The 12378-nt window shown below is 36.8% G+C and overlaps 3 protein-coding genes across 7 annotated transcripts; 2 read left to right on the top strand and 1 right to left on the bottom strand.

Annotated features, from left to right (window-relative positions):
• Positions 1-156: 156 nt before the first annotated feature.
• On the top strand, positions 157-11367 carry LOC116292437 (thiol S-methyltransferase TMT1B). 5 transcript variants are annotated; one of them, XM_031699756.2, is made up of 4 exons: positions 157-439; positions 7905-8443; positions 9094-9127; positions 10316-11367. In XM_031699756.2, exons 2-4 carry the CDS (start codon positions 7937-7939, stop codon positions 10525-10527), a joined length of 753 nt encoding a protein of 250 aa, XP_031555616.2. In that variant the 5' UTR covers positions 157-439; positions 7905-7936; the 3' UTR covers positions 10528-11367. The 5 variants fall into 5 exon arrangements, with proteins under 5 accessions (XP_031555616.2, XP_031555621.2, XP_031555620.2 ...); XM_031699761.2 differs by lacking the exon at positions 157-439 and adding an exon at positions 1660-1782; XM_031699760.2 differs by lacking the exon at positions 157-439 and adding an exon at positions 6717-6787.
• On the top strand, positions 2431-4990 carry LOC148906137 (uncharacterized). Its single transcript, XM_089038976.1, has 7 exons — positions 2431-3070; positions 3141-3356; positions 3495-3678; positions 3820-4033; positions 4169-4455; positions 4527-4721; positions 4792-4990. Exons 1-7 carry the CDS (start codon positions 2708-2710, stop codon positions 4917-4919), a joined length of 1587 nt encoding a protein of 528 aa, XP_088895102.1. The 5' UTR covers positions 2431-2707; the 3' UTR covers positions 4920-4990.
• On the bottom strand, positions 4500-6462 carry LOC148906138 (uncharacterized). Its single transcript, XM_089038977.1, has 3 exons — positions 5926-6462; positions 5472-5732; positions 4500-5183 (listed from the first exon to the last, which is right to left on the bottom strand). The coding sequence occupies exons 1-3, from the start codon at positions 6384-6386 to the stop codon at positions 5009-5011; spliced, it is 897 nt and encodes a 298-aa protein (XP_088895103.1). The 5' UTR covers positions 6387-6462; the 3' UTR covers positions 4500-5008.
• Positions 11368-12378: the final 1011 nt, after the last annotated feature.

Raw genomic sequence — 12378 nt, forward strand, 5'->3', positions numbered from 1 at the left:
GACTATTCTCACGCGATGTTTAAAGATCTTGTCAGACAGTTAATAATAATAATAATAATAATAATAATAATAATAATAATAATAATAATAATAATAATATTACAAATAATAAATAATACTCGCCCGCGGACTAATCTCACGCAATATTTAAAGATCTTGTCGTCAGACAGTTCGGTTTTAAAAATGACATCACAATGTAAAAGATCACACGACAAGCCATGTATGTCAGCATCAAGTGCCTTCAACCTGAAAATAGCATCTGCAACAAACAAGAGATCAAGTTGCTTCTTGAAAACCAATCAACTGTAGATACTATGTACTATTCATTTCTCATCCCTGCCGTGCGGTGTTGCCAAGAACATTGGAATTCAACTGATACAGCACGCATTTGCTACATTAGTAACGACTGTTCCCTTCATACTTCTGCAGGAGACTCGAGGTAATCAATAATGTACAAATATGTATTCTACTTGTAATATTATATATATTTATCATAAAAGGTATATACATGGGGTAGTAATTAGGTTCGATTATGAAAGGTAAGAAGTGCCGCAAATTTCAGACATTTTTTCAAGTACTACTTTGTACAGGGGCTTCGTACAGATACGTTTGATCGTAAAATGAAGATATCTCCTTTTGACATAGTTGACATATTACTGAGCACTAAAAGAGAGCCGAATTAGCGAGGACTTAGCTAGGTAGGATATGTCAGTTCTCTTATGATCTGTAGTCACGGAATCGACCAATCAGGCTTGACATATCGATATTTGCAATGGCTGACTCCTACTTTGTTTTATACCATTGAATGAGGCGGTTTCTGAACTCTTTTACTCTCTTAAACCTTTTTTTTTTTCCTCGCTGATTATAATGAAAGTTGGAACTTGTTAATATCGCGTGATTCCAGTGGTCATTGTAACAAGATTAGCTTGATAAATTAAAAAAACATCGTTTATCATCCGGATATGATCTACAACGACATGTTCAACTTGTCACTGGCTAACTGACTCCCCAACAATAACAGAAATCTAATGCGAACCTAAAAAACATGCGCATTGTTTTTAATATTCAAGGTTTTCTCCGGATTGCAGAATACCTTAACTATTAATGAGTGTTGAAAGCCGGATTGTGACACGAGTTGCTCTCCTCGCCACCCTCAGCGCGGAAAGACGGTAAAATGCTCACTTCCTAAAGCTATTGAAGAAACTAAATCTCACCGACTACCTTACGAATTTTTGTTGTCTTGGTGAAATTACATAGCTTTCACTAGATAGTATTGGTTGGAATTGACTTACACTCGAGCACGGCTATCATTGTTGACTAATATTCAGTTACGTATACCATAAAATACTCTACTCATCAACTCTGTTTAGCCTGCGTCACATCCGGTTGAAACACAGGCTACTCTTGGCTTACTGATATGAAATCACATGAATTCGCCCACTGTTTTGAGTGAGAATACGTTGTAGGGGACTTAATGTCCTGTTGCTTTTTCACCTTCCCTTTGGCGCCTTGTGAAATAAATAAATAAATTAGTTCGTCTTTTCTATAGGTATTCCGTTTGGTATTCGGAATCATAAAAACGCATGCGTCACTCTTTAGAAACGAGCCGCACCTACTGACAACACTCTGTCAAATTGGTTTGCGACACATGATTTTCCAAGCGCAAGCTCAACGATCTCAGTACAATTACTCAGCATTCACTATGTATTACTGTTAAAATTAATTTGCAATGGCAAAAGTGACCTCACTGTATGGTTAATTTCAAAGTTCAAGCTGCCTCAAGTAAGAAACATAAAACTATCGACTACTAAGTGTTGACATAAAGGGCGGGCTATCATTTTACTAGAACGTAGCCGTAGTCTTTCTGATATTTGTACTCAAATAGATAGCCAGCTTTTGGTAACATATAATCGACATTTACTACTAAGAGTTTAGAAATGAAGGCCGTGCATGCCCAAACGTCCCGTGCGTATATCGAATTGTTTTTTCCTTTCCACCTTAACTCTTTGGTCTCTGTGACAGCCTGTCAGAAGTATTAACATTGATTATAGTTTTTTAACGTTATCGGAAGCACGAGTTATGGATCACAGCCTTGGCGCATTTCCATCGTCCTACGATTATTCGCAGTGTCCTGCTGGCGTAGGTTGACCGGAACCAGTCACCAAACTTGATTAACCGGAAATCGATTCTTTTTCAAAAGAGAACTCAAATAATACTTAATTTTATCTTTATTTCAAAAACCACTTCAAAACTAATTATTACAGTATTGTTAAAATAAAACAATTAGAACATTCTAGGAAGATGTAGAAGAAAATTTCACAATATACTTAATGGGGTTGGGCAAGCATTGTTTTGTGATCTTATGTATGCACTATACGTAATCTGGTGGCATTAAAGTGCACCTACACCCTATTTTTTTCTGATCTGGAGTAAAACTTTAAGGCACAAAAAGCAGATTTGTGGAAAAATTTTTTAGATCCATCAAAACGGGAATTTTTGGTGCTCTGTCAAAGATTGAAAAATTGACCATTTTAGCCGAAGTAAGTGAACCATGGCCGTAATTACAGAGGAGATTGGGGCGAGCGGTGTGTGACGTCACCACAGGCCAACACAACCAAAGATTACCACAGATTCTATACAGATTTTTCTAGACTATTCGCTTGCTTTTATCAAATTTCTTAAATACGTTTTATTTCCAAACGCTAAAATGCCCAACAAATGTGTAGTTTGGGGATGTAGCAACGTTCCAAATATTCCTGAAGGGATTGCCCTTCATAGTATTCCGTATTTTAATGATGAAAGACCCGAGGCCAAGAAGCGAAGGACTAGATGGATAAAGTTTGTAAAGGTGAAGCGTGCAAAGTGGGAGCCTACAAGGAACTCGTGCATATGTTCTGTGCATTTTAGAGTAGAATCATTTGAGCGAAGATTTACAACTCTTGCTACCTTGGGAAAACCGGCCATCCCTCGACTGAAACGAGACAGTTTTGGAGTGAATGTTTACCCCACGCTACATGCTGGTCAACTAGACTCGCCAAAGAAACAGCAAACATATCGCAATCGAAGAAAGGTAAAAAACTCAGCTAAAACATTTACTGCAACCTTCTTATGAAACTAATAAAGTGTATTTTTCGTGATAGACTTTAAGAGAATCATTAAAAAATGCCACCGTGTCGACTGCTGCTTCTAAAAGCGTCCCCAGTAGTACTGCACATCAAGATCATCATGATGACGCCACTGTCGAAGACCCTGGTACAACTGAACCAGTCAGCGAGCCTGAGCCTATGCTCTTGCCTGTGGCACAAAGAGAAGAGGTTTTAGAAGTTGCTCCTGTCTCTAATACTGAAGATATTACGGTGATTATTATTACAACTTAGTCTTATGGGCTTTATTACTCATATGTTTTGAACACGAGTCATTGTTTATGGTAGAGTAAGGATGATTGTTTACATAATACAGTGTAGCTCAATCGACTATCGATTTTCTTTCACCAGAGTGCCGAGAACAGGGAGGACGAAAATGTCGATTTCATGGAAACGGAGGAGACATCGAGTACTAGAGACCCTACGACTGGTGAAGCCAAATGGCAAAAAGAAAGGAGACTGCTGAGAAACCAAGTAATATCCCTGAGATCACACCTGAGGAAAAGGAAGCTTGAATGCAGAAGGCTTACAAGACGTAAGTAATGTAGCTAGTCCTTATAAGTATGTGTGATTTTATAAGTGACAAACATTCTTAGGGTTCCTAGAAGGATATATTATACTAATATGTATTTGTGAACCTAATACTTGAAATCTTTATAAATATTATTATTATCAGGCCTTAAGAATAACAAAACGAAAAACAAGGCAACTCAGACAGTGGGTGACTCAGTTCCTCAAGAAGAAAGTGTAACTGATTCAGAGTGGGATTACGACAGTGATGACCAAAGCAAGGAGGAAGTAACAGAAGAAGAACCAGATGACAGCTATGAAACACAGTCAGAGGAGTCAGCAAATGAATCTGAGGATGATATAGAAAATTCAGCTCACAGGTGTGTTTTTCCCCTCTCTACTTTATAATGTTCATGTTTACTAATGCCATGTACAACATAATGTAGCTGCACTTCATGATACTGCTAATATACCCATTTAATATTTTTAACACATATCACATATACTTATTTCAGGGTTCAATTGAATGACACCAATCTGCGATCAGAGCCAAAGTTCATTGTTTTTCTGTCCCAGCTGTTATTGCTGTTCAAGTTTTGTCACTGTTGCAAAAGTGATAACCCCCTGGTAGAAGTGAGCCAAGTTGGGACAGAAGTTGTAATAAAAACTGCCTGCAGCAACCCAAAGTGTCTTCGGAGAGAGGTAGAAACAACGGGAGGCAACAACAGACAAAAGGTGGTTTATCCCAAGTTCAAAAATGGAGAAGCCACGATAAGGGATGTCAGAGTAAAACCAGACTATGGTAGGCTATGTGTTGTGCTTCAAGGGTTACATTTTTGTCACTCATAATTTTAAACTCAATTTTTATTATAGGTTACGTGGAAGAAATTTTCCAGACGTTCATGAATTCATCAAAAGAAGACTTGACTGCTGCACAAGATGAATTAAGACAGATGACCCCAGCACCAATGAATTCAATGCTGGAGAAGCAGCCAAGAGAGGAGGCTCTTCAAAAGCACTTGCACAGGAAAAGCATTGTGGTTGAGGATGTTCCTCCTACTTGTGCAGGTACTTTTTACATCTTAGCTAAATTTATAAATTTTATATTACTTATACATTTTTAATATTTTTTCTTTAGATGTCCCTGAACAAAACCAACTAACAAGTAGAGAACATGCCAAGAGAGCCCCACATTGCAGCCTATGCAAAAATCCTATGAAAGGACACAAGAATGTCATTGACTGTCCAAAAAACCAAAGAAATTAAAAAAAACATCGACTATTAAAACACTAAATTGTTTCATCTACAAAATTTGTATTAAATACTTTTTATTTTTATATCTTGTCATTGTGCAGTCAAACTAAAGGCTCAAGATCCATTTCAAACCCACTGTGTAGTTCATCTTCAGAAATTCTGAAACATTCTCTGATGCGTGTGTAAGCACAGGCTGGTAGTGGAATTCGTCTCTTGTATCCCAAATACCCATGCACTAGTCTTGTGAACTCCCTATATGCAATGCTACGAAGGAAGCTGGAATGTCAATAATGAATCAGTTTAGTGTGTGATTACAACAAAATTATGATCAATAACTAATGAATATAAAATAGTTTGATTTATTAAGGTAATTTCATGAGTTTGGGGGTTGGTTCACTGCAAAAATTATCATATCCCATGCAATCCTTGGAATTAATGTCAAGAAGGACAAACTGCTTTATAAAAATATTTTTGGCATATTTAACTTTTTATTGATAAGGTTTTTTCATAATTTCTTTGGTTAAAGTATAATGTGTACATAAAGAAGCCACAAATACAGCTTACCTTTCCTCTGATCCTGATTGTTGATATCTTTTCCGATCTCTGGTTTTGTACTTATCAGCTGCTAGCTTAAGACTCCATTTTTGGAGACATACTGCTGAGAAGCCAGGATGTTCGGTTATGCAGTTCAGCTCGGCATTTTCATCAAGGTCTTGAAGGACTTCTTGAGAATGGAGAGCTTCGTCGCATCCGTCGAGTTCTTTGCAGCAATAGCATTCGCTTATATTTACTAGCATCTCAGTAGAGCAATTGCCACACTTGCACCTTCAAAACAAACAGTAAAAACACGAATGTTCAATGTACACGTAACAAGAAACTGTAAAGCTTACAAAAGTCGCAATCTTGGTTAGTGTCATCCTCGAGCTCATTCAAAAACATTGTTTACGGTTTGGCGAAACCGCTCTCGCATTATAAATTCACGGGGCGCTTTTATGTTTCAATAGCACAGAAAACTCACCATTCGCTTACTACGCTAACGGCAGTCAATCGTTTGTGAAGCATTTCCTCAATCTTGGCATTTTCTCGTTCAGTATTTTCATACTGTCTCGTCCATTCTTCGTCTGCCAGAGGTTCTCCTGAATGATGCCCTTCGTACCACTCAGAGGTATCATCATTTCCTTCGACTGACAAATATTCTCCTGAATCGGACTGCTCAGAACAGTCAAAACATTCGTCCTCAACATCGTATTCATCTTGTAAGTCAAAAGATGTCTCTAGATCAGAGTTATCAGAGTCCATCTTCACGAATTTGTCTTCAAAAATCTCTTGTGTTTCAAAAGTACTCGATCTGTTTACTAACTTTCGTGCACCAAGCAACAAGTCATGGCCTGGGGTGACGTCACACTCGGACCCAGACTCCCGCTTTGATTCTGCGGTAATGGACCACGCATTTCGTATTTTTAAAACAATTTTTCGCATTCAATTTTTTTTTCAAATGTGACCGAAATACCACAAAACATTTTAAAAAGTTCCGTACAAACAGTTAAGAATATTAAAAAAATAGGGTGTAGGTGCACTTTAAAGTCATAAAACACAATCACTCCTGCTTTCTTTGTTGTGCCAAAACAACACATGTAATTCGAAGGGTTACATCATTGATTATTCTTGATCTGTGTCAAATGGTGAAATGTTGCTTCATTGTCTAACGGAAACGGGGGAATTAGAAGCCTTTGTTGAATGACAAGTTCGTCTTCCGTGTTTATGCTATATATACAGGCACAAAAACAAAATAATATAATAGTTCGACATCTGAGGTTCAATCAAGGTCATTCTCGCGTACATACAGCTTTTGATCGGTATGTTTCATAATAGTCATCCCGGTAAATATTGATAAATCATTATAAATTGAATTTAAAACTTTTGCTTAGAAACTTAGATTAACAATTTCCACATTCAAAAATTCATTCAAGTATTCGTTATTACTCAAATACGAAAACTGCATACATGCATTCAGTCGTGTAAAAGCCAGTCATAAGGCACAAGAAGCGGCATCGCAAAGATCCGGGTAAAAAATTGCAGGAATATTCAATAAGCAAGTCGCCGTCTCATCTGAGACATCTGATACGTGCATGACATGACAAACGTAGGGTGTCTTTATGGTTCTTAGCCATAGGTTTCTGCAAACCTACTTACTCTTGTGAAATAGAAAGACGCTGTAACTAAAGTAACTAACTGTTATCAAGCCAACGAAGCCTGAACGTCCATTCTAGATTTAATTAGTGTTAGCAGCCAAGGCATTGAAACTGAAATATTACTATTCTCATATAAATTATTATATATCTTATTCTTTCTGAAAAGTTTCAACAGAAGTTCTAAACTGCTGGCCTTGTTTGACAGAAAATTCTAGAGTACAATTATAGTTCAAGTCCAACGCATACCGTTAATGGTAAAGTGAATATTTAATAAAATCATATACCATTAACTAAAATAGCTAAAAACCGGTCAATTAGATATATCGATCGCAATTTTAATCAGTGAGAAAGTAATTGTCTGGCGGGTTGTCAGCTTTGAGAACTGCATGATGATGACATTAGGAATAGTAAAGTAATATCTACTAAGTATTTTACTCTGACCTCTTTCATTATCTATGATTAGCCTGAGGGCGTTTAGGACCACAAAACAAAAACTATTCATGTACTACTTGAACAATGACCAACACTGCCGACCGCATTGCTTTTCAAAAATTAATTGGGTTTTCCCAATTTATTAGCAGGTCTGACGAGTTTATCTATTGCGAATTGGTTTGATTAAGAATTACTTTTGTTTAAGCTTGCGAAATCCATTGGCTTGGGTTTCATCAGTTTAAGGGAGATTCATTACATTGTTTTGAGAAAGAGATAGCTTAACAGTGTATTATTAGCATCGACAAATGAGCAGGACTATGTGAAGCTCTAGCCTTAATTAATCATTAAACGTCCTGTTGTCATTTCTTTACAGTTTATCGCAAGCAAAAAAGCAAGTAGCAGAAGATGGTTGAGGTACTTGGCTTGCTTGGGGTTGTGATATTACTCGCATTGTGTTTGGTAGTAGCTAGTAGTGGACGGCTCAGGAATGTCGTCATCAATTCAAACCTCTACAAGAAAGGCTTTGCTCTACACATGGACATTTTTAGTAAATTACACAACAAAGCAATCCAGAAGGTTAAGCAGGAGTTGTTTTCAAGTATGAAGCCAACACTGCAGAACATCAAAGGAGATATTTTAGAGATTGGTTCTGGTACAGGAGCGAATTTTGCTTTCTTTCCTGAAGGGAGTTCAGTCATCGCCATTGACCCTAACCCCCATATGGAAAAGTACCTCAAGAACAACGCAGATAAATTTCCAAACATCACAATCAAAAAGGTAGTTACTGGATTTGCTGAGGACATGGCTGAAATAGAAGAGAATTCCGTAGCAGTTGTGGTTTGTACCTTGACTCTATGCTCTGTTCAGGATATTCCCAAGGTGTTACAAGAAATCAAACGAGTATTAAAACCGGTGAGTTAAAACCACTCATTATAAGATTTGGGGCCCATTTGCCGTAATAAAATCTTTAAAAAGTTAGAACACTGAGTTACCTGTGAGCAAAGTCTCTCCTTTTTACCTACTTCTTCCCTGGTAGGGAATAAGCAAAGTGGAACAATCTTTATGCTTGGCTTCTATTATAATAGCATATTTTTGCTCATTTGCGCTCATTACGGCCGATTTTCCAGCATGGCATATGCACCACAAAAATGCTGGCAACGGAAGGACCGAAAAAAGTCCAATATTAACATTTTTTACGAGCGATGATGACTATAACATTTGTACTATAATCGAAAATGTACATATGGCCTATTTGCATGGCTAAGACTCTCAAAAATAGCTGTTGGCACATCGGAAGCTGAATGCAATATTTTGAATATTTTCTTTCTTGAATGGAGGTGACCATTACATGTTTAACAAAAAGACAGTATTAATTATAACAAACATACTGAATAACGCTTTCACCCTCTTCTTTACACCCCAAGAACTTCACTATTCCCTTACCCGCTAATACCTGTTTGATTTATGTCTATATCATATATCTCGGGAATAGGGCGGGTTAATTCCCATCAGCCGGCTCTCTAGCAATCACTCCTCACCACCCTTTTTACTGTATTCCACAGGGCGGCTGTTTATACTATCTGGAACACGTTCTAGGTAAGCTACGTTAATCGTAAGTAATCTTCTGACCCAATCTCGTCCACGTCTACAGTATTTCAGTGTATGTTTCAAATACTTGGCTTAATATTCAGTTTATGGATACTATAACCCCCTCCCCCCTCCCCCTTCAGGTTGTAGTAAATCACGATCACTGGGGCCGAACGTAAATTGCAACGAAGATTGGGATTTTTGGATGAGTTAATTGTCTTCAATGGGGATCAAACTGATGCCCTACGAAGACTTTTTAAAAAAAAAAGCAATATAAACAAAGTGAACTAATTATAGGTTGTTGTAAATTTGTCTATCATACCCGAACAACGAAATAAAATAAATGAAAACAATCGATTGGCGTCTATTTATCAAGTCAATCAAAATCAATGTAATCTAATCGTTCTTTAGTTTTGAACAATACCAGTCTAATCGATCGATGGATTTAGAATGGACTTTCGCAAAGTCCGCCGTCTCTCGCTCGCTTCGCTTGAAAAAATACTCACCTCGTGGGGGGTAAACAAGAGAGGTAGACTTAGGGACAAGTCTAAGAAAAAATATGCCCGTATTTTTGGCAAAAAAAAAAAAAAAAATAATAATAATAATAATAATAATAATAATAATGATAATAATAATAATAATGAAATTAAATAGACTGACTTAAGATATAGTCTTAAAAGAATGTACCCTGGATATAAAGTAACGCAAGTCAACATAGTATTTGATTTTCTATCTGGTATCACACGGATTTGATTAGTAAGCTGGCTAATGTAGGCCTCACTGAAGGTCTAAAAATTGTAAGAAAGTGTCAGAAATGGGTTATTTCACAGAACTGTGAGATTGTGAAACGTCTGTACAATTGTTAAATTTGTATACATCTTTGTAAAACTTTGTAAAGACTATTCATGCCCGCAATATTCTGTATTCATGTAGCAAAAATGTCTGAAGTTGAAATAAACATATAATAATAAATGTTCTTATGCTTATGCTGACATAAGAAAGCTCCAGCTTTGACTTTGTGTCCGGCCAAATATCCTGCATTCATTTGGATGAGTTCGCAACCCCGACTAACTGTGGTAAAAATATAATATATGAGGCAGATTGGGTGGAGTAGAGAACGAATCTTCTTCCTGTATTACCTAACTTCGATTTATACCTTTGTATTTTTGGCAACTTTTCGTTTCCTTTTATTTTCAGACGAAGAAGGCAGTTTAAGAAGAACGTTCCAAAAATACTTCGATGGATTATGGAAGTATTTAAGTGACGGCTGTTCCTGTTCTACTGAAACGGCAACCTTTATCACAGAGGCTGGGTTTTCTTCCGTTTCATATGAGACGTTCATCGCCAGAGACCTGAACGCTATTGCATGGATCATGAGATCACACATTGTTGGTTATGCAGTAAAGTAGAACGGACAGTACCAAGATGTCAATGAAGTGAACTTAATTTTAGGGTTGGTGAAAGTGAAAGAGCTTCCGTTTAAGCATAACTCACTATTGCGCAAGCGCGCATTCAGACACGTGTTGCTAATAGGTTGAATCTCGTGTAGCCTCGCTTTCAGAGCGTTTCCGACAAGATACGCAATAATCTGGATAATCCCAAAACAGCTCTTCTGTTTTGACGGTTACCAATTGACGTAATTCGTCCGATGCAAACACTCAAAATGACCGGATGCATTCGTTTGTTATTAGTGCTACCATATTGCTACTGCAATGGTCACAAGAGGTAAAAAAAAAAACACTTCAAGCTACATCAACCAACTAACAAGAGTAATCCGCAGCTCATAGCCATATTTAAAGTATTTCTTATTATAGCTATTTATTTTTAAAAACAGCTTTCCCTGCTTGCAGAGCCTATTTTTCTTTTGTTTTGATTGGGACAAATTGACTCTGCCGATGTAGGACGTTTAATTTCCTGTAACACACCGCAGTTCGTGAACGAAAGCGCATGAGCAAGTGTAACAAAACGTAGCGCCAAACGTTATTATACACTATCTGTCGAAATCATAACAGCGTTGCTTTATCACGCCACGCATGCGCGACAAGCATAACATCCTACATCTCTTTACAAAAGAAAAAAAAAGGTTCTGCTGCCAGCAAAAAACAGTTTTTCTCATTTCTCCAAAAATCAGACTTCCACATATAAAGTATAGTCCTCAGAACAATCCAACGTAAATAATTACAATAATTCAAGTAAAATTGAAAGTATAATTATTCGTTTAATGCAAAAATAAATGAATCTTTTAGTCAGCTAGTGTACCTTTTTACATTAACAATTGTTATTTCAAAAACTCACCATGGGCTACACTCCATCCTTTTTGTGAAAATGGGCCAAAATCGATCAAAACCATGGGCTATAGCCCATGCTTTTTGCTCAAAAATGCGCCAAAATCCCCTATTTTCAAAACCTCATGAAAAAATCATCATTATGAAAAAGGTGTAAAAATTAACCAAAATCGATCAAAACCATGGGCTATAGTCCATGCTTTTTGCCCAAAAATACCCTATTTTCAAACACTCATAAAAATATCATCATTATGTAAAAGGTGTGAAAATATACCAAAATCGATCAAAACCATAAGCTATAGTCCATGCTTTTTGCCCGAAAATACCCTATTTTCAAAGCCTCATAAAAAAATCATCATTATGAAAAAGGTGTGAAAATATACCAAAATCAATCAAAACCATGGGCTATAGTCCATGCTTTTTGCCCGAAAATACCCTATTTTCAAACACTCATAAAAAAATCATCATTATGAAAAATGTGTGAAAATGGGCCAAAATCCATCAAAACCATGGGCTATAGTCCATGCTTTTTGCCCAAAAAAGCCCGAAAATCCCCTATTTTCAAAGCATCATAAAAAAATCATCATTATGAAAAAGGTGTGAAAATTAACCAAAATCGATCAAAACCATGGGCTATAGTCCATGCTTTTTGCCCAAAAAAGCCCGAAAATACACTATTTTCAAAACCTCATGAAAAAATCGTCATTATGAAAAAGGTGTAAAAATGGGCCAAAATCGATCAAAACCATTAGCAATACTCCATGCTTTTTGCCCGAAAATACCCGAAAATCCCCTATTTTCAAACCCTCATAAAAAAATCATCATTATGAAAAAGGTGTGAAAATATACCAAAATCGATCAAAACCATGGGCTATAGTCCATGCTTTTTGCCCGAAAATACCCTATTTTAAAACACTCATAAAAAACTCATCATTATGAAAAATGTGTGAAAATGTGCAAAAATCCATCAAAACC

The sequence above is a fragment of the Actinia tenebrosa genome, unplaced genomic scaffold (assembly GCF_029948245.1).
Source record: "Actinia tenebrosa isolate PJP-AT-01 unplaced genomic scaffold, QUT_ActTen_1.0 PGA_scaffold6__47_contigs__length_16458017, whole genome shotgun sequence".
NCBI lineage: Eukaryota > Metazoa > Cnidaria > Anthozoa > Actiniaria > Actiniidae > Actinia > Actinia tenebrosa.

Bases quoted from the DNA above. Each gene is read 5' to 3' on its own strand.
- LOC148906137 (XM_089038976.1), top strand. From the start codon at position 2,708: ATGCCCAACAAATGTGTAGTTTGGGGATGTAGCAACGTTCCAAATATT. The intron at 3,679-3,819 runs GTAAGTAATGTA...TATTATTATCAG, and splicing joins ATGCAGAAGGCTTACAAGAC to GCCTTAAGAATAACAAAACG. The intron at 4,456-4,526 runs GTAGGCTATGTG...TTTTTATTATAG, and splicing joins CAGAGTAAAACCAGACTATG to GTTACGTGGAAGAAATTTTC.
- LOC148906138 (XM_089038977.1), bottom strand. From the start codon at position 6,386: ATGCGAAAAATTGTTTTAAAAATACGAAATGCGTGGTCCATTACCGCA. The intron at 5,733-5,925 runs GTGAGTTTTCTG...TTTGTTTTGAAG, and splicing joins GTTAGCGTAGTAAGCGAATG to GTGCAAGTGTGGCAATTGCT. The intron at 5,184-5,471 runs GTAAGCTGTATT...TTGACATTCCAG, and splicing joins CAATCAGGATCAGAGGAAAG to CTTCCTTCGTAGCATTGCAT.
- LOC116292437 (XM_031699756.2), top strand. From the start codon at position 7,937: ATGGTTGAGGTACTTGGCTTGCTTGGGGTTGTGATATTACTCGCATTG. The intron at 8,444-9,093 runs GTGAGTTAAAAC...TGTATTCCACAG, and splicing joins TCAAACGAGTATTAAAACCG to GGCGGCTGTTTATACTATCT. The intron at 9,128-10,315 runs GTAAGCTACGTT...TTTTATTTTCAG, and splicing joins CTATCTGGAACACGTTCTAG to ACGAAGAAGGCAGTTTAAGA.